This window comes from Mesocricetus auratus, unplaced genomic scaffold, assembly GCF_017639785.1.
Source record: "Mesocricetus auratus isolate SY011 unplaced genomic scaffold, BCM_Maur_2.0 Super-Scaffold_100006, whole genome shotgun sequence".
Classification (NCBI taxonomy): Eukaryota; Metazoa; Chordata; class Mammalia; order Rodentia; family Cricetidae; genus Mesocricetus; species Mesocricetus auratus.
In genome coordinates this window covers 50,396,178-50,422,161 of record NW_024429190.1, presented here as the reverse complement: position 1 = coordinate 50,422,161, position 25,984 = coordinate 50,396,178, and the positions used below count along the sequence as shown (strand labels likewise).

Genomic DNA, 25,984 nt, shown 5'->3' with positions numbered 1-25,984 from the left:
ATGTCTGCATTTAAAATCACAAATGTTAACCTCAAAAAATCTGTTTGTTTTCTACCTACCGCCACCCCCTATATAGTGGAGTATTTTCTGCCAGTGTAAAACTTCCTTTCCATTCTCTGTTCAAGTTCAGGACCCATTTCAAGGAAAATCACTCTGAAATTTTCTCATGTTGTGTGCATGTTTTGTGTAAATGTCTGAAACAAGCCTCTAATTCCATTCTTTTCTTCTTGATTGATCATCTGAGCTTTTAAAGTAGCTGTAGACATCATGACAGTGTATTCATCCCATGACCCTTACAAAACTGTTGCAATGCTGTAGATGAGAAAATGCATCAATGGTTAAAATGCCAGCAAGGGCATGGGTTGGCTATGTCTTGCCAACCTCTAAAAACAGAGATGGTGGTCTCTTTAGAAAGCCGGTTAGTGACACTAGCTGTATCAGTAATTGAATCATTCCTGACATCAACCTTGGGCTCATACATGCACACACATGTGCCCACAAACATGCAAATGTGCCTGGATATACACATGCACACACCACACACACACACATACACACACACACACACACACACACGAAAATGGAAAAAAAATAAAAAAAGCTACAATGTTGAACTCCTTGCTTTCAATAATGCCATTATTAGTGTTCAGAAAGATATAGAAAAAGGTCAGATAATTAAACTATTTCTCTACATTATTTTTGTGTATGTGGTACCAAGCATTGAACCTCGTAATTAGGCAAGCCCTTTGCCATGAACTACATCTTCAGTCCTTGCTTTACCACGTCCTCTGAATGGTGCTTTTCCATCAGCATGAACCACAGTTTCTCTTAGCTCCATCAGCAATATCATTTTGGATCTAATAGAAAATTTTTTTACTGAATTGTACTTTGTTGTTATATTGATGGACCACATTGACGGGATGCATAGAAAAATATGGATGCAACTTGGGGCCTCTTTCAGAAAAATCTTCTGAGTAAACATCACTCATGTCATTTCGAGGAAAATTTCAATCTTATGCGTTGTTTGTAGTTTCTTTACTTCAACTACTAGACAATTTAGTAATTCTGGAATCCATTTTTCCATTGTTTTCCAGCTTTAACAGCAGGTCTGTGTTTCTTATTTATCTATCCTAGTTTTCTTTTGGTTTAGTTGCTATAATGGCTTGTTTCAGATTTGCTGTGTGTGTGTGTGTGTGTGTGTGTGTGTGTGTGTGTGTGTGTATGTGTGGTGTCTCAGACCTTTTCTAAAATGAGGAGATTAAAAATAAAATCTGTTTCTACTTGTTTACTGGACTATATCAGTTTAGTTTACAAACCTTTGTTTTTAAGATTATTTCCTCATCTTAGGTTCTTTGATTGCTTTCTGTTAACCCAAGCAGATTTTAAGTCAGAGAATATTCTCAGTGTGTTGCTATATTCTCTTCATCCAGAATAGTGTGGGCTCATTGGGATCAAGTTAAATTCCTATAGTCTCCTTTCAAAGAACTAGTTAAATTATTATGACCACAATGTCGCTGAGCCTTAGGGGATCTGACTCTACTCAGATCTGTGAGGTAGAGTTGACCAACGTTGCCTTTCCTGGCTCTGAGATTCTGAATTTCCATTTTTCAAAATTACAAATCAAAATTACAATTACTATTATTGTCAGACATAATCATAGATGAATATGAGTTTATAAATATGGACATACACTTCAGGACTTTAGCATAGATAAATATGAATTTTCCCTAGTAACCTATCTATTGGAAGGGAGGGTCTTGTCAAAGGAAGATTTATTAAAGTTTCTTCTGAGATTAAAGGCTTATTGAGTCATTATAGTGACATCCACAGATGGATCAGGTTGTGTGACTTGTCTCTGAAGCTACCATCAGCAAGTCAGAAAACATTGCCATTCATTTGCCTTGAAACAATGAAGGGGACTCTTCCAGGCAGTGGTTCAGAATTTAAGCTGTAAGGATTGTATGTGAACACTCAGCACGCTTAGAAGGTAGAAGCTACTCTTATGAATTGTAATGTGAATATCTGATATGAGATCCCTCAACAGGGGGCCATGACTCACAAATTGAAAACCACTGTAAAGAAAGTAGTATGATGTGGTAGAAAGAGAGATAAATTGATAGTTAAAACCTAACTTGGTGTCCAACAGTGATTATTAATTAAACTCTTTTCACTTTGTGTTCTAGATTTTTCACTCACAGAAAGATAAAAATTACCTGCTAGATATTTTGTGAGGGTAAAAAGTTACACTATGTCATGCAGAGGTCTAATATGATTATGATTATATTGCTAGAGCATGGCCAATGATGTGGAACTGAGACTAAGAATCAAAAAAGTGGCACCTGGTGACTCAGTAGGGACGCTTGCTTGCCTTTATAAGTTAACAGGGTGACTTTAGAAGTTGTTCCTTGAAATAGTTGAAGTGCTACAATATTCTTAGTGTTCTTCAGAACTATAAATGACCCCCAAACTTAAAAATTCTCCACAGTTGCAAGCTGGTATAGAAAACATAGCTCCATCATGATGTAGGCATACAAGAGTTGACACTTTGTTTGGTTCACTGTACATCAAATGATCTCATTAAACAATTACTGGATGGATACTTACAAACGATACAACATAGGATTCCAGGGACTCTTTACTCATCCTATATGGCCTGTTGTCAAGTTATCTACATCATCACAAATCTCATAGAAGAAGAACTGGAAAAGAGTGTCCAGAATCTCCTTTACCAGGTTTTACTTCGTAAGAAAGAGGCATTGAGATTTTCTTTGTGTGTGTTCCTAGACAATTTGTATGATGAAATCTCATGCATGGGATGAGTGTATTGGAGAGGAAGCCCTTTGGGCAGTAATTCAGAGCTTCTAAACCTGCTGAAGTTGTCTTCCCTTCCTGCCAATTCTGCTTGCCAACTTTTCTAATTGTATGTAATTTGGATCCCCATATTACATGGATCCAAATATGGAGTCCTTAATATGTTGAGTGTATCTTCTGTTCCCTTGGTAAGATCTTGACTGGCAATAAAATGCTAATGGTTAAATTTCAACTTAGTGTATTTATATACAGAGAGTAATAACACTTTGGGAAAAGTCTGTAGGATTCTTGTAAATTATTTAGCTATTATTTAATGAAGTATTCATTTGCAACATTCAGAAATATCCCAGAGAGCTAAGAAAGTCATGTTTTCCAAGGTATCGTACTTTTAAACAGTATTTTAATTTATTCTTTGTAAATGTCACGAATTTACACAATATATTTTTATTATATCCATCCATCATTACTCCTGCCGATTCTATCTAGTGCCTCTACCCTGTCTGCCTCTACCCTGCCTCTATCACAACCTCTCGAATCCTAATTATTGATGTCCTTATATACATGGGCTTGGGTAATCCTCTGTGACAACCTACCAGAAGCCACACTTCCAAAGGAGAGTGATTCTCCCTCAGAAGATTTTTGACTACCAATGTGTGCAACAGCCTTGTCATGTCTAGAGGTCAACATTTCACATCACTCTCTTTCCACCATCTGGTATTTATGTCCTTTCCACACCTTTCCATGATGCTCCACAAGCCTTGGAGAAAGGGATGACATGCATGGTTCATCTATGGATGTGGACTCTTCACAGTCACTTATTGTTTGCACAAAGCATCCTATTTTATTCTCTAGAAGAAACTAGACCAAAAGATGAAGTTTCTTACCATGTCAAGGTCATATGTATGTATGCATGTATGTTTGTATGTATGTATGTGTATATAATATACACATATGTGTGTTCACACACTTGTCTACTTACATACACATACATTATTCCTTTGACACTGATCCATAATTTGTCAATAAATGAGCTTGATAAAGACGCAATAGAAATGACTTTGAAGGCATTGAAACATTTTATGACCCAGTTGTAAACAATGTAGCTAAAGCTGGCAAGCATTAATGAAATGTAGCTCACTGTGGCCTGTCTGTCTATAGGAAAGGCAGTGACTAGTAGTGGGGCTGAGAATCTTTAAGACAACAGTGGAAAAATTTGTCATTATACTGGAAATTTGTTAAAGTACTTGAGCAGATAAACAGTTCTCCATTTATAAGTCACTATTACTGTCATATTTTATCCTAAAGGAGTTAGGTCAGAGGCCATTGAAATAACCTCTAATTCTACATCCTCACTAGTAGTGAGTTCACTAAAGCCACTAGATAATCATAGTTAGGATTTGTTTAACACACACCCGTTTAATTCATAACAGTAATAGGCGCAGCTGGGGTATCAACTGTAGCAAAGGAAGAAGACAGGACCTAGCAGAGAAGAATTGTTGAGTGTGTTGAGTGAACAGATCTTTCAACATTTAACACTTGATTTTACTGGCTTTGGTATGTCACATACACCCTGGCTGTCTTAGTTAGGGCTTCTATTGCTGCGAGGAGACATCATGACAACTCTTATAAAGGACAACATTTAACTGGGGCTGGCTTTCAGATTCAGAGGTTTAGTACATTATCATCATGGTAGGGAGCATGGTGATGTGCAGGCAGACACAGTGCTGAAGAAGAAGCCAAGAGCTCTACTTCTGGATCAGCAGGTAACAAGAAGAAAGACATGGGGACTGCTTTGAGCATTTGAAATGCCAAAGCCCACCCCCAGTGACACACTTCCTCCAGAAAGGCCATACCTACTCCAACAAGGCCACACCTCATAATCTCTGTCAAGGAGTGCCCCTCTTAATGACTAAGCATCCAAATACATGAGTCCATGGGGCCATTCCTATCAAACACCACATTGACTTGCTTTTTCTTCATAATATTGCAACTGTTGGCTTTCTACAACTTCCCTTTCCACAGCAGTGAGTGTAGGCATCATCCTCACTCACACATCACTTTCTTCCATCCCTCCACTCAATGCTTTTCAGTGTTAGTCTTGACTTATGTTTCATGTAAGTGATTGTTTTGCATTGGATTTATATAATAGACTGTAGGGTCCTTTAAACCTAGCTCCTTATTTTACCGATAACATGTCATCACACACAACAAGGACTTTAGGAACTTTGTGAGTGAGTAAATAAAATTAAAGGTCTGAATTTTTGCTAGCAGCAAGAATTATTATTAACAATATTAAATATGAATTAAGGTGTGTTTATGATGTTGTGTTTGATTCTCTAAACTATTAAGATAAGACTGAACTTTAAAATTTTGAAAACATGTCAAAGAATGAATATTTTCTCACTACCATCTTTCTCCCTTGAGGAAATAGAAGCTTTACCTATAGTCATGTAAGGGACATGATTGCTAACTGCAACAAGTGATTGATGGTTCCCTTCTAGAATTTTGAAGAACTATGGCCAAAGAACCTTTTTGCATCACTTCTATCTCTGTCAAGTCATCCAAGCAGCCATTAGCACAGTGCCTCATAGAACACACAGAAGAATGCTTAAATTAGAGTATTTCACTTAGGAATATATGGTAATCAATATCTGTGTTTAAGCTGTCAATGATTGGTACAGGAATGTGCCCCCGGAATCTTTTAAAAGGATTAATAAATTAACCCGAGGGCAAGTCACCAGCCTGTGGATGTGACAATGAAGGGCACAGGAATTTAATGTTGAATTAAATTATCAACAGAATGTTTTTCTACTTGATGATCCAAGATCTAATTTCTATTGATCTGGCTTCAAGAGAGTGGCGTTGGCAAATCTGAGCAAATGCCACAATGGTGATACAGGACTTGAGAGGTTAGAAGCACTAACTGTGATATGGTGTGTGCCCCACATGTCTAGGGGATGAAAGAATCTGAAGCTCCCAGGAACCTACGAGTTGGCAGGGAGAGACCGGAAAGGAACTGGAGCTGTCCAGTGCTCTGCAATCAGTCTGCTTAAGGTTGGAGGCAAAGCGGGCTTTGATTGGCTGGTGATTTGCAAATCATCAGCTTTTTAGGTGAAAGCCTGTGATGCGGGAGAAAATGGTTAGGACCGAAGAGGGGAAAGTGATGATGTTGACAGTGGCAGCAAGCTGAGAGGTGGCAGGGGGCAACACTGAAATAAAGCCACAGTTCAGCTGGTGGAGGAGCTGGAGCGCTGCAGCTCTGTGGCCGAGCAAACAGCTGATTGCCCTCTGCATTAGTGAGAATTCTGACCATGCTTTACAGCATGGCTAACATGCCATAAGCGGGGTGCAGGCTCTTTGCATATTATTAAGTTATCATTCTTCTACTTAATCTCAATCAGTCCTTTATATTCTCAACCAATGGTCCAATCCTTCAATGATCTGGCCTTCTCTTCTTGTTCTTGTCCAACCCTTGCTCTCTGAAATGGCTCTAACAAATACTGATTTTAATATTCTACCCCTGCTATTGAACCTGGCACTTTCAGGAAGTGATGTGTTTCTCATGTTTCCTTCTGTATTTTTCTCCCTCTTTCATGTTTTAAACCTCCTGAATTGAGGTCTCATGCCATTTTGTTGAGCTCTGCCAGGCCAAGATTAATTATTACACTTCCACACCTATCTCATTTGTCACCAGGACTGTTAATTTCACTGCTTTTTGATGCTCTCTCATTCCTCCACAGCTGCAGCTGTTTTCTGGACTTCGTGTTAGAGGCACCCTCTTGTACTTCATCTCCTTTCCTTGACTCCTTTTCCTTGAAGCTTAAATGGAAAACTCCAAACTTAGATAAATTGACTGTCCTACTTTCTCCAAACCTAACATCATGTAAACGAACAAGGCTAAAGGAAAATAAGAACTTGGCAAGGGGTGACATTTAGTGTCCTCAATATACTCATAAGGACACAGCCTTCTCAGACTGCTCTTTTTACTGGTCTGGATGGATTCTTGTTTCCAGAACAAATGTCACCTCTGAGCTTTAGACTTTAAACTCTAAACTTGATACTACTTAAAAGTATCACAGGCAACATAAACTTAAAATGTTGAAACCAGTTGGTTTCTACCTATGTTTTTTTCTTTCTACAGGTAATGGTGTTTTCTCAGAAGTTTCTTGTAAAGGCCTATTCTTTGTAAGATTTTTCAATGTCTGCAGAACCTACTCATGAAAGACCACACATGAATTCTCTTTGGGTGATGTGTACTTCAGAGTTGGTGGCTTGTCTCATTTATGTCATATTTGGATTTTTTTGCATTCATGCTTCTTGATATATTTAACATATAGGATACCTCTACATATTAATTGTTTTTTTAATAGTTGGGATTTTGCATGTGGGAATAATATCCAAGTGATCATATCTCAGATTTATCTTCAGATTTTGCTACTTGGATTTATCACTTCCAGTTGTATTATTAACATCCTTCCCTTACTGTTGTTACCATTCAGATACACTTATAACAAAAGATACACTTTGGAAATATTTCTAATGCTCTTCAAAAATCAAATTTGAAGCAGAAGATTATTATGGTATAGTACCAGTTTAAAAAGTACTTCTTTTTAAATTTATGCAACCTAGGAACTGAAATTAGCTCTACTGGAACTTTACATAATCACCAACAAACTGAAAATTTAGCATGTTCTCACTTGATTGTTTTATTAAGCTACTACCAAAAAAGGTTGTTGTAAATCATCAAGAGGTTAATAGGAAGAGTATTGGGTAGGGGTATTTTCTAACAACCAAATATTAGAGAAGTATGTAATATAGCTTTCTTGTAAAAGAAGCATTGTTTTGGCTTACACTGCCTCTACAAATTCTGTGAGGAAGTGAGAAATCCTAGTCATAGCAGTAAGTCCAGGGAAATGTTAGTGGAACTTCAAATTAACAAGTGGGTACCAAGTGAATGCAGGTAACTGCTAAGAGACCATCACCATCGCAGTCAAGATGAGGGATGGTGCTAAGGAGTGGACTTAGTATCTGGACATTGGCTAATTCGAAGCTGGCCATTTGTCAGAGACCAATTGCTAGACTCTAGTGAAGAGATTAGGTTACTTAAAGTGAGAATTAAAACCATTTACATAAAGTTGTAAAAATATGCACTGTCCACCAGAGATGGACATTACTCTTTCTTTTGGTTCAGTCATTGCACAGGATGGGCTTCATCTCCCACCCAGGAAGACATATCTTAAGGTTACATTGAGGATCAGAGAATCAATTGCTTTCATCTATTTTTGCTTCACATGAAGCAAGAGCTTTAATACATCATGAGAAGTGTTTGCAGTTATGACTCTGAATCATCAAGAAGGATGTCACTTTCAAAATTCTCTATTGAGAAAGATTCTCATCAAGAATTGTTACGATAGAGGCTGGAAAATCTATGGTCTTCAGAATGATTCATGGAATCAAAGGTTCTCCATAGATGAGATGTGACCTTCAGCTTCTCCCACTAAGATTTCCCTGCTTTGCAGACATAAAGTCAAAGTAAAAGCAAATTGAGTATTTGCTACTTTTCTCTTTATTAAAATTAAGTGCCCCACAATAAAACATTTACCTGAATACTATTTTCTAATATGGTTTTGTTTCTAGTTCCAAATATTCAGATGTGACTACAGAAATGGGGGTGTGTGGGATAGAAAGGCAAGCAGCAGGTAGCAGGCAATATGAAGGGGGAGACGGAGGTCAATACAGAAAGACAGGGAAGGAAGATGGATAGATAACACCAGAGTTGTTGGTAAAGCCTCAAGGAATCGTACTGTATTATTTTATGTTTACCTGAAATAACATACAATACAAATAAATGCAAGTGTGTGCACGTGCTCTCTCTCTCTCTTTCTCTCTCTCTCTCTCTCTCTCTCTCTCACACACACACACACACATGCACACACATACACACACACACACACAAGCACGCCATTGAAGTCAAGCATCTTACTTGAAGTTATATCACTTGGATTGACAGTACTCCCTAAGGATCCACAGACTAGCTAAAAACAGAAAAACAAACAAACAAAAACAACAAAAACTCCAGTACTAGTTATGAGAAATCTCCATTCAAGCTGTTGATCAGAATAGTCCAAGTGATTTCCCCCAAATTATATAGATTATTGCTATTGCCTTTAATTGCCTCACTGGGGTTGAAAGTAAGTCTTTATTGCTGAAGACACCATATATATAACAGACACAGGACTCAAAAGATTTGCACTGATGCTAACCTGAAAGACTCCTTCTTCTGCACTCCCATAGTAACATAACGGACAGTGGGGTTGAGAGGGAGGAAAGCATCAATAGTCCTCTCCATCTGTGATATCAAAAAATTGTAACTATGTTCAATATAGCAAGATGTCTCTGAAGGTGCACCAGTGGCGCTCATGTTGTGATGGTAACCAACAGCTGTCTATTTGGGTAACAATATCAATAGAAGTGCTAACTTGGAAGGGGAAAAAACCTTTCAGGGTCCCACCCATAAACAAACTATAGAGGACTGATGACTGCTGAGAGGGAGAGACAATTAGCTCCTCCCAAGGGATGTACCCACTGATTAGTTCTCCAATACTAAGTGGCCATATGTACACAAGCCATGCTAAACAAGTTCAGCCAATTGCATCTAAATATTGATATGTGAGTATGCTTGCAACAATAACAATAAAAAGGGAGGGAGTGAAGGGAGAACTTAGGAGGTCTTGGGAAGAGGGCATATAAGAGTGGTTGGAAGGAGGATGGGGGAAAGTAGCATAGTTATATTTTAATTAAACATGTTTTAATGGAGAAAAGAGTGCAGACACCATGCCACATTTCTGAGAATCCTCTCCAAATGAGAAGTAAGCCACAGACAGATGTCATATACTGAGGTGCTGCCATTCTGAGCTGATCAGATTTCAGTGTTTGGGAGCTATTTAGGTCACTATAAAATGACTTTTCTGTCTCAGTTAATTACAAACTTAAATTCTCTTGACTCAAATGCAGAACAACCAGTGTGACATAGGCTGGAAGCTAATTATGCCAACCACAGTGGGTGGTGGCAGGCTGGAGAGGTAGATTAAGGAACATCAGTGAGACCCTGTAGGCATCTCACCCTGAGTAAAGGTTCTGTCACAACTGAAGGACCTTACAATTCAAACTGTGGACTATGCACCATTAACTTCAGCATCGTCTTGAAGGTGTACAGCATCCAGCTTCCTGGATCCTATGCAGCCCCACAGAGCCTTATCTGAGCTTTAGTGGTCTCCATGTTTGCATGCAACTCCCAACATGATCTGCCAGGAGCTAACAGACAAGTTTTCATTTCCTGTTCTGGGAGTTATATGGAAGCAGCAGGCAAGTCATGGCTCTGTTCAGTGAATAATTTCTTTTCTTTCCCAGGAATTGTAGATAAACTTAATATAAGAAGTGGACATACAATCGATTTTCAATCGATACAGCTATGTTGTGAGGGCTCAGTGAGTAGTCTCCTTTCCTAAACAATCCACAATCAACCGAGCACAGTTAGCATTGATAGGATGGGATGAATCTGTTCTCATTTCTGCGTTTGAAACAATTAGATTATGCTTAATTTCAGTTTGATACAGTGTTCCTGCAAAGCCTATAATGATATATTTATTCAATTGTAAATTTTTGCTAGCTCTTTTTTTCCTTTATGGGATAAAGAATTTACTGCAGTGGCTAGTGTCCATGTTTCTGTCTCCATAGTAATTTCCCATCCAAGAGCATCATTATAGAAACCAACACTTAAATTATCAAATTTATATTAATATGTCTGATACATAGATAATTAAAGTATTGTAGCATCCTGGAACAAGTTAACTTTCACATACATGTGTGCATGTGTGTGTGTGTGTGTGTGTGTGTACAGACCACCTCAGGTATCTATCACTAGGCACTGTCCACGTATTTTTGAAGATATATCACTGGCCCAGGGCTTATCAAGCGTATCAAGTAATCTAGGCTGTCTAGCCAGCAAACCCCAGGGATCTGCCTGTTTCCACATCTTCATCAATGGTATTACAAGCACTACACCATTGCACTGGACATTTTTAAAAGTGGGTTCTAGGCACTGAACTTGGGTTCTCATGCTATAGAGCTATACTCAGATGCTTGACTTCCTTGTAGTGATGTATTATTTATGATTTATTAAAGCTTGCCTTAGGATTCAGAAAGCAAAGCCAGTCTTAAGCAATAGAGATCAGGCAGTGGTGGTACACACCTTTAATCCTAGGACTCAAGGAAGTGTATCTCTCTAAATTCAAGGCCACCTAGGGCCACATGAGATTGAATCAGAGTTAAAAAGGAACAGAGCTCATGCCTTAGTCTGAGCACTGGAGAGTTATAAAAGATAGAAGCAGGGTCTTCAGTAGCCAGTATCAGGAGTCCCTAGCCACGTTGGGGAGAGCATAGCAGTCTGAATGAATCTGAGGAGCAGTGAAGTTGAGAGCAGTCTGAGGATTGCCCCTTTGGTCTGAGCTGAGGTAGATAGAGGTAGGAGCTAGTAATTGGCTGCTTTGCTTTCCTGATTTTCAGTTTGAAACTTGAACCCCAGTATTTGTCTCTGGGTCATTTATTATTCATGCTACACTTATTACATATACTGACTATTTGAAGCACAGAGTTCGTTGTACACCATAGACCATTTGTCAACTGTTTCAAAGCATGTACTTTTTGAAGAAAGAGAAAATGGAGGTTTCTGTTAGATTGCCTAAAGAATAGCTTGAACACCTCCCTTTGATAATTTTAATGATTCCTTTCTCTAAACATCATGCTGCTCTTTGCTAAAATTTCTTCTTGTGTTTCTTTGCTTCCATCCTGCTTCCCATTTAGAAAACTCTATTAGAAGGCAAAGTGAGAGAAAAAGAGGTGGGAAAAAATGAAGCTTGATGATCTGTGAAGCTTAAAATGCTCGTGCCAGGACTTGCCTTTCTCAGTTCTTGGCACTAGACTGTGTGTGGAAGTGGTTTCCACATTTTAAAAATATTTCATTTTAATATCTTTGATGTTAAATTAAATCAATTGAACTAGGGAGATTGACAACTAAATGGAAACTATATACATATGCATACATATATATATTTGTATATATATATACTTACATACACATACATACATATACTTATATACATACATACACACACACACACACACACACACACACACACACACGGGGCACAGGATGATCCAAGTGAAGATCATGCATGAAAACATGCCTGTTTCTGAGCACATATGTTTCTTCATGTGCATACTTGTGAGTCAACTGAATTTTGAAAGTCTGCAACTGTTGAAGTAGACAGGTCCAGAACTACACAGATTCAGGGTCTCTGTTTGTAGGAGAAAATGGGGCTTCTGATTATTGTGATATGTTTTACTTACAGGAGTGATCCAGTAAAATAATGTTGAGTACCAAAATAGACCACTTATACAGTTTCTCTAGCAAGAAGGTCAGAAAATAACAACCCACATAGGAATTGAACTGGGGCATGCGTGGTGAAGAAGAGAACCAATGAAAACACGCTTTACTCCAAGATTTTTTACTCTCTTCTAAGCAGAGTAACTCTGAAAGTCATTTGTGTAGTCAGATAGCTAGAAGGAAGAAACCATGAAGGCAGATATTTCTTATGAAGGTGCAGTATTAAGACTTAGTTGAAGAAGTCAGAGTGAGGTCAAATCCCATTCATAATATTATGATTTTGAGACATAGTAAGTTACTGTCTTGATCCTTTGTGCCCCTTTGTATGATGAGGACTCAATGGATATCTTTGTAAAGTACTTCACCTTAGTATCTAATCAATCATGTTAGTTAGCATTGTTATCACAAGTTTGGATCCCAAGTGAATTGAATCCCTCAGTTAGCACAGGTTTCTAATTCTAGATGATTAGGTCGACACCAAATTTGTCTGTAAAGCTGGGTAGTGGGGGTGCATGCCTTTAATGCCAGCATTTGGGAGGATGATGTAGGCAGATCTCTGAGTTCAAGGCCAGTCTGGTCTACAGAATGAATTCTAGGATAGCCAGGGCTACATAGAGAAATTGCGTCTTGAACCCCTCCTCCAAAAATGCCTTTAATTAATTTCTGTAGCATTTAAACAAACTAGTGAGTTTTATTGTACTATTGTGTACTTTTCTTGAGCTATGATGCTAGTATCAAAATGGTCAATCCTTCTAATCTTAAAAGAAAGGAAACTTTCAGAAACAAATATGTCAAATAAATATTTTTACCAATCTATGGAGAAACTTTCCTATATATGGAAAATGAACTGTCTATAAGGTTAGATTGGATATCTATGACGGTAGCTTTATCGTTAAATTGATTGTAAAACAAATTTTCATAAATGGCACTCTATTTCTCCACTTAATTTTGTTCTAACTTGCAAAAGATTGGAGACTTTGGAGGGAGAAGAGGAGTAGAAGGGGGAGAGGGCTGGTGAGGAAAGATGGAGATGGAGATGGAGAAGAGGGGAGGGAGGGAAGGAGCGGAAGAGGGAGAGAGAGAGAAAGAGAGAGAGAGAGACAGAGACAGAGAGAGACAGAGACAGAGAGAGACAGAGAGTTTATATTTTCAAGGAAGCACACTAGATAAAGAAATAAATTAATTCAGAAAAATTCCCCATTCTCTCTACAACCACCCCTCTGCTCATCAAAAAAGCTACAGGCACTAAGTTCATTAGCATTTCTATGAACATAAATTTGAAATATTCATTTTCATTAAGTAGTCTACTGAATATGACAAAATCAAATTTATCTAAGGAGATATCCAGGGTTGCTAATTTCCTTGACAATGGGACATAAAGCAATAGAAGCCATGAATCATTCATGAAGTTCAATTTACTTCTCTTATGTTTTTCATGTTTAATAACCATGAATAGAAAGCATGCAGAACATTGTAGATGCTATTTTTAAATTATTTTAGATCTAAATTAATGATTTAGCAGGCAGGGATAATGTAAGAATGGTTCTAAGGCTTGCGCTTTTAAGCATTACATATTTCATATTTTTCTTGTGAGTATTTATTTTTATGTTCAGTTCATGCATTCATAACATTTTCCCTATGTTCAGCTTGGCTTTATACATCTGAATCACTTCAACACTAATATTAGCAGGTGCCTAAAGTAATTTATTGGTGAAATAATGAAATTGAATGAACTCTAAGAGTTCTAGTTTGGAGGTTGAAAGAGACCCTGAAGGTTATAAAATGAAACTTGTCTCCCTACTGAGAAATCTCTTCTGCATTATTAATGGTAGGTGGCCATTTCCAATTAATTGCCATGTCTCCCCGGGAAAAGAAATTTTTCTCCTTAGGCAGGAACTTATTTCACGAATATCCGCTGCTGCTTATTTGCAATAACTGAACACTGACTGAGCCATGTGGTGTTATAACTCACAACATACTATTTGAATCTAATTGAATGTATCCATACTGCCATTCTAGCTTGGTGTTAAGCATGAACTTGACTAGATCATGCAATGGCTAAGCCGTATGAGCGGAGAGTCTTCTGGCTGTTCCTGTGAGGTTCTTTGCTTAAATCAGTAGAATGGGGGAAAGCAGGTTGCCTTTCTAATGTTGTTGGACTTTTCCAATTGCCCACAGGTTTGAATAGGGAAAAAAAAACCTTTATGACTATCTTGGTTGCCATCCTAGAGCCTTTAGTCTGATCGATGCAGAAGCAGGTTCCCAAAGCTAAACACTGAGCCATACTCCTGTAATCCAGTTGTAGAGAGGGAGGAGGGATGAGCAAAGGAGTCAAGATCGTGCTGGAGAAACCCACAGAAACAGTTGACCTGACCTAGTAAGAGCACAGAGACCCTAGTCGTAAAGCTGGGGAACCAATATTGGGCCGAACCAAGCCTTCTGAATGTGGGTGCCAGCTAGGAGGCCTGGGAAGTCTACAGGACCTCTAACAGTGAAGCCAGTGTTTATCCTTAGCGTACAAATGGACTTTGGGAGCCCATACTCTAAGGAGGGATACTATTGCAGCTCAGATACGTGAAAGAGGGCCTAGGCTCTCCCCCAAATGATGTGACAGACATTGATGATCCTCTGTGGAAAGCCTCACTATCCTTGGGGAGTAGGTAGGGGATGGATTGGGAGGGTTAGCAGGGGCCATGGGAGACTGGGAGGGTCTAGGAATGGGGGGATTGATATGTAAAATAAGATTGTTTCTAAAATAAAAAACGAATAAAAATGTTAAAATAATGTATATTAACAATGCTTAAATAAATTTACTTATAAATAACCCCCCCAAAACCCCACCAACTCTTCTCTAAGTGATTTTCTCCTGTTTGCCTTCAAACTGGGATATCAACTTTGCTCCTGCCTTTGGACTTGACTGGAAACACTGGCTTTACCTGGGTCTCTAGTCAGGTGGCTTTGTAGTTGAGCTACACCATTGACTCTGTTGGTTCTCAGGTATTTATATTAAAATTGGTATTGACATTAGCTGACTCAATCTGCAGATCTTATGACTTGCCAGCACCCATAAGTGCATGACCCAATTTCTTATGATTAATCTCTATATCTCTGAATGTGCCTTGCTTGGTCCCTGTGTCTCCCCTCTTGGCTTTATTTTCCTGAAGAACACAAATTTATCACACAACTTTGCAGATATGTTTTGTCTCCTGTATCACAGTGCTTAAAATATTCAGAAATGGCTGTTAGGGCTCTCTAAATTTTTCTTCTCATGCCCATTGTTTTGTAATTTTGAACTAAATTATCTCAATATAGTTTTAAAATTTAGGTGCCATTCATGATACTTTTATAGACTTTCTTGTCTGGACACCATGATTATTTTGATTTTATTTCTAGGTGTTATCAAATTCATAAATAAAATTTAACACTTCAATTCTGCAAACCTCATGCTTTCTAAGAATATTTTGCAGTAGGTTAAGTTGGTAGATACATTATTTTTAATCAGTCACTTTGGTGACTGTGAAAAATTCTATCCTGTAAAATTTATTTTATAATCAAACATGACTATTTTCCAGAATGATGTGTACACATGGTCCATTGCAGACAAGATTTGAATAGAATGGTACTATTCTATGACTAACAAGCCATGTGGATAGTCCATTAAATTTAGTACATGAAGATAGTGCTTTTATTATATAAGTCCTAAGAAAATAGCTAGGTGTCACCAAACTTTCCCATTGCTTGATGACTTCATGGTAGTTTATGTAGGATATGTGTAGACAGTTTATGGATTATAATAAGGCCAAATCATAGAACTTCATGATGCTTATTATTATTATTATTATTATTTTGGTTTTTCGAGACAGGGTTTCTCTGTATTGTTTTGGAAGCTATTGGTCCAGCCCGGCCTCGAACTCACAGAGATCCGCCTGCCTCTGCCTCCCGAGTGCTGGGATTAAAGGCGTGCTCCACCACCGCCCGGCCATGATGTTTATTATTAAAGGTGTTAAAATACTAGGCTTTCTTCTATCTTGCTCTTGGGTAACATATTTATAATCATTTTTGAGGTAGTCTTAAGACACAGATACAAAATTGTACAAAGGGAGGAATGCCCATAGTCTATCATTCCCATGGAGGGCCTCAACCTCCCTGGGGGAATGAGGGGATAAGGGGGGGAGGTTGGGGGGAGGGCACGGGAGGATGGGAGGGAAAGGGAGAGGGACCTGGAACTGACTTGTGAAGCAACCTTGTTTCTTATCTAAATTTAAACTGGAAAATAAAATAAAAAAGGAAGGAATGCTGGATTGCAGGTACAAAGCTGTGATTTCAATCTTATCTGAGAAGTTAAAACTTGAGGGATGCTCTCTCAGCCTGGACTCTTGAGGGAGGGCCTAGGCACTGCCCTGAATGAAATGACACACTCTGGATATCCTCCATGGAGGACCTCACCCTCCCTGGGGATTAGAGTGGGGATTGGGTGGTATCTGAGGATCTTGGTGGTGGGGGCAGGGGAGGAGGGGAGGGAGAGGGGGATGGAATTGACATGTGAAGCAAGCTTGTTTCTCATTTAAATAAAAAAGAATAAAAAATTAAAAAAAGATAAAACAACACAGTCTGTGGGTGTTACTGATACATTTTCTCCTTCATATTTCTTACTAGAAATGAGCCTCTTTTAAAAAAATGTGATCATCTAGTTTCTTTTCCCTTTTTTAAAACAAGATTTACTTATTATGTATATGGTGTTCTTCCTGCATGTCAGAAAAGAGCACCACATCTCATTACAGATGGTTGTGAGACTCCATGTGGTTGCCGGGAATTGAACTCAAGACCTTTGGATGAGTACTCTTAACCGCTGAGCCATCTCCCTAGCCCCTCATCTTTGTTTTAATGAGTGGGTAGTGAATCTTCATGCAATGAACCCTTTCTACTTTACAATCAGCAATCAATAAACTTGGAAACAAAGAGGTAGTACTAAGTGCTACATTCATATCTTAGTCCTTTGGGGATGTGAAGATGCTAAAGCTAGTAAAACCAATAATGCACCTTACAAACTGTAGAGATTAATATCTCAAAGTTTTGAAAGCTCCGTACTGGGGGAGATCCAAAATGAAGGCACTGATAAACACTGGTGTCTGGTGAGGGTCCAGTTTCTTTTTAGTAGATGGTACCTTCTGGTTGTGACCTAATATAATGAGTGGAAGGAACGAGGAAATTTTCTGGGAAATTCCTCCATTAAAGAGAGCTCCACTCATTATCCCAGTTTTATCAACGTATCAGGACTGATGAATAGGTTACAATATGAATTTGGGAGGTGCAAAATTTAGAACATAGCAGCAGCAACCAACTACAACATTTTGAAAGAACCAGGGCTTCTTTGAATTAAAACATTGCATATACGAGGGAGACTCTTTAAGATACAGAAAGGAAACAATATCTACAAGGCTTGGGAAATAAACTAAATTCACATGTCTCAGGAGAGTGTGACAGCCACAAGATTGACAAAGACCCTCCCCAAGTTTACATAAGCAGTAACAAATGCTGAGATGTGTTTGTGCTGCCCGAAAATAATCATGCAGAGAGCTCCGGGGATTCTTGTTCTTATGAGTCATCCCCCATGCTGGGGTGAGCTTCTCAGTGATGACTTTGCATCACCAATGATTCTGTATTTTAATCCTCACCTATAAGTAACCTCTATAAGTAACCTCAATAATCTCACTTGTTTCTTTGCTCTGTGATTGGTGCCCTCTCTAGGGTGAATAGATGCATGCTCACATCGTTCCAGGAAAAGTCAAACAATACCTGTACCTAGGGTTATAAAAGCACTAAGCAGTTGCTAGTGAGAAGGGACTCTTTAGTTAGCAGAACTGCCTACAAGTTGTATAGGGAACTCCACGGATTCAGGTTTCATGAATTGTTACTCCTTCTGGGGTGGGCTTTTCATTGATCAGCTCCCTTTGACTCACTCTAACCCAAAATACTTCAACAAATTAGATGTGGGTGGACTTGTTTCTTGGGTCTGCCAAAGGGTACCCTTTGTGAGGAGAACCGACATTTTCATGTCTTCCTACCCAGAAAATAGGCGTTGCTCAGGATGGTGAAGAAAAAGAAGGGTTGTATGTGGGCCAGGACACAGATTTCAGACTTGAAATTGGCTTCTACTTCTTTGAATGAAGTCAGAGGTGACACCCTATGGTGAACGTGAGAGGGAGAGGCTAAAGTTTTCCTTAATCTTGCTGAAGAACATGGGGAAAACTATCCAAATAATTCTACATGATTTTTATCTTAAGACTACTGTATCTCCACAAGGCTTGTAGCTATCCAACCTTCATATGATAGCCCTATTGATTTTGAATTCCAAATCCTCCTTCTACTAAATTCTTTGATTGATTTTTCTACATGCCATTGCTTCATTTTATGGTATCCTGCGGCTATCAAGCTATTACTCTGTTCCAAGTCCAAGTAAATTTTCAGTTTAACAAGACTTTATGGCCTTTGCAATTTTAGTTGATTAGATGGCATTAAAAATAAGCAAAATGTCTTTAATTTGTCTCAAAGGGCTTAACCACGGAAAACATTTCCCCAGTCTTAATGGGATACACAGAGGAACTAGTAAATTCTGAAATGTAGGCAATGTTTCCACTCGGATGGTCACAGAAAAGTTTGGTTGGCTGAATCTTATATTGAGCTATGTCTACTTTCTCATTCTCATAATTTAACTGGTATTAGATCCCTTAAAGCTGAACTGTAGTCCAGTACATTGTCAACTGAAGATAATCTGTTTCATAAAATCACACATTTAGTTATGGAGAGTTAAAAAACATGAAGGAATAGCCAGTCTATTTTATATTTAGGTAGGAAAAAAAGCAAACAAATGCCAGCAAGTAGATAGAGACTGCATAGTTTTAGCATATTTTCTTGCACCACACAATGGTAATTTATTCTTAGGCTTTTACATTTCATTACATTGGTCAGTCAATTGTTAAGATGAAAAATATTTCAAACACATGTTGAACTATGCAACACCAAGTATGCAGTACTCATATGGTTTCTTTTAATGGAATCAAGGCATGCTTGGTTTGCTGAATCTTAAAGACATGCTCCCTTTCAGCTATAAATGCTAGGCACTTGACCTAGGAGCCAAATTCTATTCAACTTCTAAGATTGGTTCTGACTTGTAGTAGAGATGATATTGGGAGATCTAGACCTGTCTTTGTAGGACTCCTGGCCCTGCTGAGAGAAGCTGCAACACTAGTCACAGAGTCTCTGTTCTCTTCCTCACCTGTTGATTGCAGAGGTCTGTGGTAGAGTAGTTCTGGGCTTGAGAACATAACTAGGCTTGACTCTCCAACCCTCCATAATTTTTGCCTTCGGTTATTTTAGTTCTCTGTATCCCAAATATTGTGTCTCTCAGGTGTTATCACAATGCTTTTGCCACAGAGGTGCCATATGCCACTATGCTAAAAACACATAGAAGGCAGTGGGTCTGTAGTTCTTGCTTGGCTTTTAACTTCTATCCTGTTTCTGTCTCTGTAGAGCCTTTTAAGGCAATATTTAATTTCTGCTTTATTTATTGTGTTGGTCATTGCAAAGTATGACAAGACAAATGGATTGAAATGTTGCATACTTCCTATTACAAAGAAATTTGCCATTTTAATAAAAATGTCAATCTACAACTCATTATAAAATTGTAGGAAAATTCATTATGCATTGTAAAACATGAACCTGAGGAGACTATGCTGGTAATTCTTAGTACAGAATTTATTAAAATAATTTGCAAATTCATTGTACCTTAAACAATAAAAACCAAGGATCTTAGAATTTTTGTTTGTTTGTTTTTCAGAGACCAGGTTTCTCTGTGGCTTTGGAGACTGTCTTGGAATTAACTCTTGTAGACCAGGCTGGTCTCAAACTCACAGAGATCCCCCTGCCTCTGCCTCCTGATTTTTGGGATTAAAGGTGTGCGCCATCACTGCCCACCCTGGATCTTAGAATTTTTAAGACTGTTTCAGATTGCAAAGTTTTCCAAAGGAAGTCAAAGTTTAAGAAAATCAAAATTCAATGGACAAATTGCCCAAAGTGAATGATTAACCCACAGCTATTATCAGCTCATCAGTTATTTGTCTATTCTTACTCCATTTTCAAAGGCCATGATTTTGTTGCTGAACAAATGTTCTATTTTATTTATAAACTATTATCATTCATTAATTAATGATCATGGTTATGGTTCCAATTTGGTCATTTTGCCATTTAAAGCAAGTCACTATTAACACCATTAATACCTTTAAAATTTACCATGATCTTTAAAAAATCCTATGTAGCTTTATTTCATGGGCTGTTGTGTATACTTACATATCATCCTGTAAAGGCTACACAGTTGTTTCTTATTTCTGGTTATATTCAGTGTCAGAAAAGTTAAGCACAGTCTTGATGAGGTAGAGTCAAATATTCTATATTATGATATCACATATAAAATAGTAAAATTAACTAAGTGTTACAGAGTAATAAGTTTTAAAACCATTCAGCCTTTGCTTCAGAATTCAGCAATTTTTATGCATGTTGATTATTGAGGGACCTTTGCCCCCATATATCTATTTTAAAACAGTATTTGTTAACTTTTCATTAAGAATATAAAAATTATCAAGCCGCCTAGGGCTACATAGTGAAACTGTCTCAAAAGCATTAAAATTATAGCAATATGCCATATGCTAACAGGGAGCACTGTGTAAAATACATCATAAATGTTAATGAATACTATTGGCTAATGTTTGTGCATGGTCCTGACTGCTTCAGCAGGCTGTATGCAGCTGGGTGAAACCCTAATGTAGACAGCATTAGTAACTGACTATTGCTTGCTATTGAGTATGATGTGATATGCTGAGCATAGAGCTCATTATCAAGTTTTATTAAATTAAGTGACAAATATTTCAGCGTAACAAACATCTTTGTTTTGTAAGTGGGTTGTTTTTCCCCTTATGTTTAGAAAGTATAATGGTCTTTCCTTTGGAGGGAAGTCTTTATAGGTCTCCACTAGCGCATTGTTTTACTGGCACTGAAGTGATTTCTAACTGTTTTGTATAAGTTACTTTGAGTCAAGATCATGTATATAAAATTTACCATGCTCTTTATGACCTTAATATCAAAATACTAATTGAATATCATTTCTTTATTTTCTTACTCATTCTATTGGTGGTAGGATGAAGGCTATATTTAAATTTAGTGCCCTTTCAATAGGAACAATTTTATTTCTGTACAATGAGACCAGAAAGCTTATATAACTGCTTAAAAGTATAGTAGAGAAACACAATTATTCTTCAATAATACTGGAAGGTCAGCTGGAAGGTTTTCATTTCCCTTTCCTTCTTGACATTTAGATCTAGAAAGCATTTTAGACACTCAAAATGCACACCTGATGATTTTTCACATTTCAGTAAGTGATAGAGTTAACTTGCGTATCTTTTTGTGAGCCTCAAAACAAATACATGGTCTATCTCTTGTAATTCACAGGGAACAGGCTCAAAGGCCTCTAGGCTGATGGATGCTAAACAATGACCCCAAGATAGCTTGCCAGGTTAGATCTTAATGATCAAAATACTCACATTGTTAGTAAAATAGTCAATGAAAAGCAGCCTTATAGTACAGACTGAAATCAGCCCAGAGACATGAAAAACATTGACTGTTTGACCTGAAGCATAAATCCATTGAGGTGTTATTTATTGTTATATATTTTTTTACCAGTAAAAACAAACCATTCACATGAGACTGTACCATGGTGTATTTATAAAAGACCATGTACAGTCAGTCTTTCAGGTTAACAGATAAGGAAAAGTTTTCTTTTTTCACCTAATGAAGCTTGGCTATTAGAAGGTTGTAAGAGAAGATGAAGAAAGCATAAATTTATAAATTTATGAATTAAAATAAGTGGACTTTCCTTAATTGTCCAAAGGATAATGCCACTGAAATAACCCTTGAACCACCAAATAGGAGGTAAAATACCACAGACTGTGAACCCCTTGAAAAAGTGGCAGCTAAAAATATCCCAGTGCCAATTAACTCAAAGGAAGGTTGATTTTAATTGGGTCAAGCAACATCCGTCTTTCTCATCCCCTGTGCAAGTAACTCACAACTTTCAATCTCCAGGGTGCAGTTTTGTTCATCCAGAGGGTACCTTCGAAGATCCATCATGCATGCTGCGGTGGTTGTGATCCTATTGTGTGAGAGAGAAGAAAGACATGATTACTTAAGTGGGGGGAGGCTTTTATGGACACACAGAGACAAAGCAACAAACACGTGTAAATTCAATGTTTTAGTGGTGAAATCTTATTTCTCAGCCTCCTGGCCTCAAATCATGTTTACTAGATGGCAGAGTCTTTAGAAGCTCCTAAGAAACCACTGTAAATAATTATGTAGCAGTAGAGTAAATAAGACATTGTTTGTTCTAGCTGCCTTTGTTGATGGTCAGCTGATTGTAGATATGTCTTTATATCTGGGTTTTCTGGTCTACTAATTTATGTGTTTTTTTAAAATGACACCCTTCAGCTTTTTTGTTCATTTTAAAATTGTATTATAACTTGATTTTAGAAAAACCTGGTCCTTTGGTTTTGAACTCAACATCTATTGATTGCGAGTCTCTGAGTTTTCCATACCTATCCTTTGTTACAGTGAGGTAAATTCCCTTTATGTCTAGGTTTTGACAATCTTTATTATGAAGATGTATTGACCTTTTCCTGCATGTTTGGCGATGATCGTGAGGATTTTGTCCTTCATCCTGCCAGGGGCTTATCCTACAGCTTGATTTATGCATTTTCAACAATTCTTTTGTTCCAGAAATAGATCCCACTTGTTCCTGGTGAAGGATTCTTTTAGTGTGCTGTTGAATTTAGTTTGTTAGTAATCTATTATGTCTAGTATTAATATAATTAATTTATCATATACAATATCTACAAGTCAAAGACATCACAGTCAAGCTGTCAAGAACTTTGTACTTTGGGCCGACTCTTACTTTTATGTTCACTAATGGTATGAGCTTTGGTTGGCTAAATTATCTCCATTAAGCTTAGTGCTCTCATAAACCAGCACACCTACTACATAGGAGTATTGTGCGGATAAAAAGATTTAATGTGTGCATAATTATTTTCTCAGTGTTCTGTACTTAACAAATATTCCTCATAGGAAAGTTACTCTTATATCTGTTATTTCTCATACCACTTCCCTTAATTGCTAGAATCTTTAATAGTGTCTACATCAGTATTTGGAGAATTTATGAGTAAGAAGTCTTACTATGCATCAAATACCACCCATTTCTCCCCATTTCACCCAATACAGCAGCAGCAATGAAATCAGACTTCTATGCCTTGTGGTGCCTTACGGCCCCTACTAGGAACGCCAGATTCATGTACTAAACTCTGACCCATTTACACTCAACAGGTTCTGTGTGCTGAGTGAGGAAGTCCTTCCCTGGAATCCAAGCGCTCACTACTTTTACCAGCTCTATTGACCTTAGGAGTTAGTGGTAAGTTCTAGAAGCCTGACTCTAGATGTCCTACCTGGACTGCCATCATCCCTGGATTTTTTCTTGGACTGTTTTCCTGGAATGTAGAGTCTGAGTGCAACTCAAATTCAAATGCCTACTTTAATCTTAATAATCTTTTGATATCATTTTGGAATTGAAAAATACTTCCTTAAAAACATAGTTGTCTATGAAGTGTAAGGATAATTTTAAAAACTCAAAAGCCACAGATTTAAATGTAAGTTTTTTTCTTTCATAAGCCTTAGGAGGTATATTCTTAGTGATTTTGTCAACTCGACACGAACAAGCTAGGGTCATGTGGGAAAAGGGAGTCTCAATTGAGAAAATTACTTATGGGCAAGTCTGCTGAACATTTTCTTGGTTAACAATTGATATGGGAGGGGCCTGTGCTGGGCAGGTGGACCTGAGTTGTATAAAAAAGCAAGCTGAGAGCAAGCCATGGGCAGCAGGTTAGTAAGCTGATTTCATCCCATCTTCTCTGCTTTACTTCTTGACTCCAGATTTCTGCCTGGGATTCTCTCGAATGATGAACTGGGGTTGGGATGTGTAAGTCAAATAAACCCTCTCCTCTCTTGGCTGCTTTATAACTCATGGTGATAATCTTTATCATAGTAATAGAAAGTAAACCATGGTAAATTATTGTATAGGAAAAATCTATGCAAACAGAACAACTAAGTGTTTTAGGGAAGGAAGGTCTCTTCCATAATAGTCCAAAAAGTTTCTGTATCAGTAAATAATATGCCATGCCACTCTTACAAAAAATAAAACAAAAACAAAAAAACTTTACTATGATGTATTCATTTGTAGGGGAATGACATAATTTATTTTCTTACTCTTATGTTGGTGGGCATGTTATCTCCTATTGTAATAATTATATTACATTATTCAGTATACACACATGTATAGTATATACAGTACAATCAGATACTAGATCTGTATACCTATCTTAGTTTAAAATCAATTATTATAATATAAAACATTGGTATGTATAACATCATTATTTGTTTGTATTTACATATATACATATACAATATACTGAGAAGTTAATTATTTGTGATTCATGTACATTATAGAGCATGGTTCCACAAAGCTGAATTACCAGGTTCATCACTTGGCTTAGCCCGTTGGTGTAGCTGAGACAGTGAGAAACACAAAATATATGAAACTGCAAGCAATGTAACATTGGATTTTGTTTCATAGTAAACTTGAATTCATGAGTTAAAGGAGAACCTTCTAAAATAATAACGGGTAGAATTATAAAGGCATAGAAGAGAGCACAGGCATTTAATGACTGACCATCAGCAGAGAAGGTTTGTTTATACCTGTGTTTCCACAAGCAAGTTCAAAGTTGTGACAGCGGACTATGATGTAAATACACTTACCACCAGGAAATACAAGGTTTCCATTTCATCATACTATTGGGAGGACCACCATAATATGTAGAGGTCATTATTGATCAAAACTTCATTGTGACATACAATTTTTATAAAATGCATATACAAATGAAATGTTTCCTCTGAGAAACCTTAAACAAAATGAAATATTGTAGACAACCTCAACATATAAAGTACAAATGAAAACTCTATTGTATTTATGTAAATTCACTTCCTCAGTACAAATGTTGTATCTATTTTAATGGATATATACTTCAGAGTGCATATTAAGTATGGCAAAAGGAGTTATTGTAAGACTATGGGTGCTTTCTCAGAGACATTGTTAGTTAAACCCCAGAACTTTGGTAATTCTCCTTAGGAAGGTGAACGTTCATCTGGACATGCCTTTGAAGCCTTCTTAACCAAGCGTGAGCCAATTCAATTTAGATTTACTTGAACATTATGAAACAGCACAATGGGGTTTTAAAGTTTAGTTACTTTTTTCAAAGTGTTCTACAAAATTCTTATAGTAGTTTCATTCCAGAATTTACCACATAAGGGATTTGATTATATTCTAGCATTCTCCCTGCTTCCATGAACATATAGGATATTCGATTTAGATTTACCATTATCTGTATAGCATGAGTATCTCCCATTGTCAGGAAATACAGTTTTATAACACATCTATTGTATGATGACTGGAAACAATAGTCTCGATATATTAAGGAAGGTAAGGCAATACATACTAAGACACTTGCAAAAATTACCCTATCTGATGTATTCTTTGACAGCTGCTTATAAATAAAAAATTGTAATGATGTGAGCATGTGT

At 37.5% G+C, this 25,984-nt stretch overlaps 1 protein-coding gene across 1 annotated transcript in view; it reads right to left on the bottom strand.

The window, feature by feature from the left end:
• The window catches only part of Gabrb1 (gamma-aminobutyric acid type A receptor subunit beta1), a 418,614-nt gene that overhangs the window by 81,269 nt on the left and 311,361 nt on the right, over positions 1-25,984 (bottom strand). Inside the window, exon 5 of the mRNA XM_005080793.3 lies at positions 22,375-22,457. Coding sequence (XP_005080850.1) covers positions 22,375-22,457 — 83 coding nt within the window. The remainder of the gene's footprint in view (positions 1-22,374; positions 22,458-25,984) is intronic.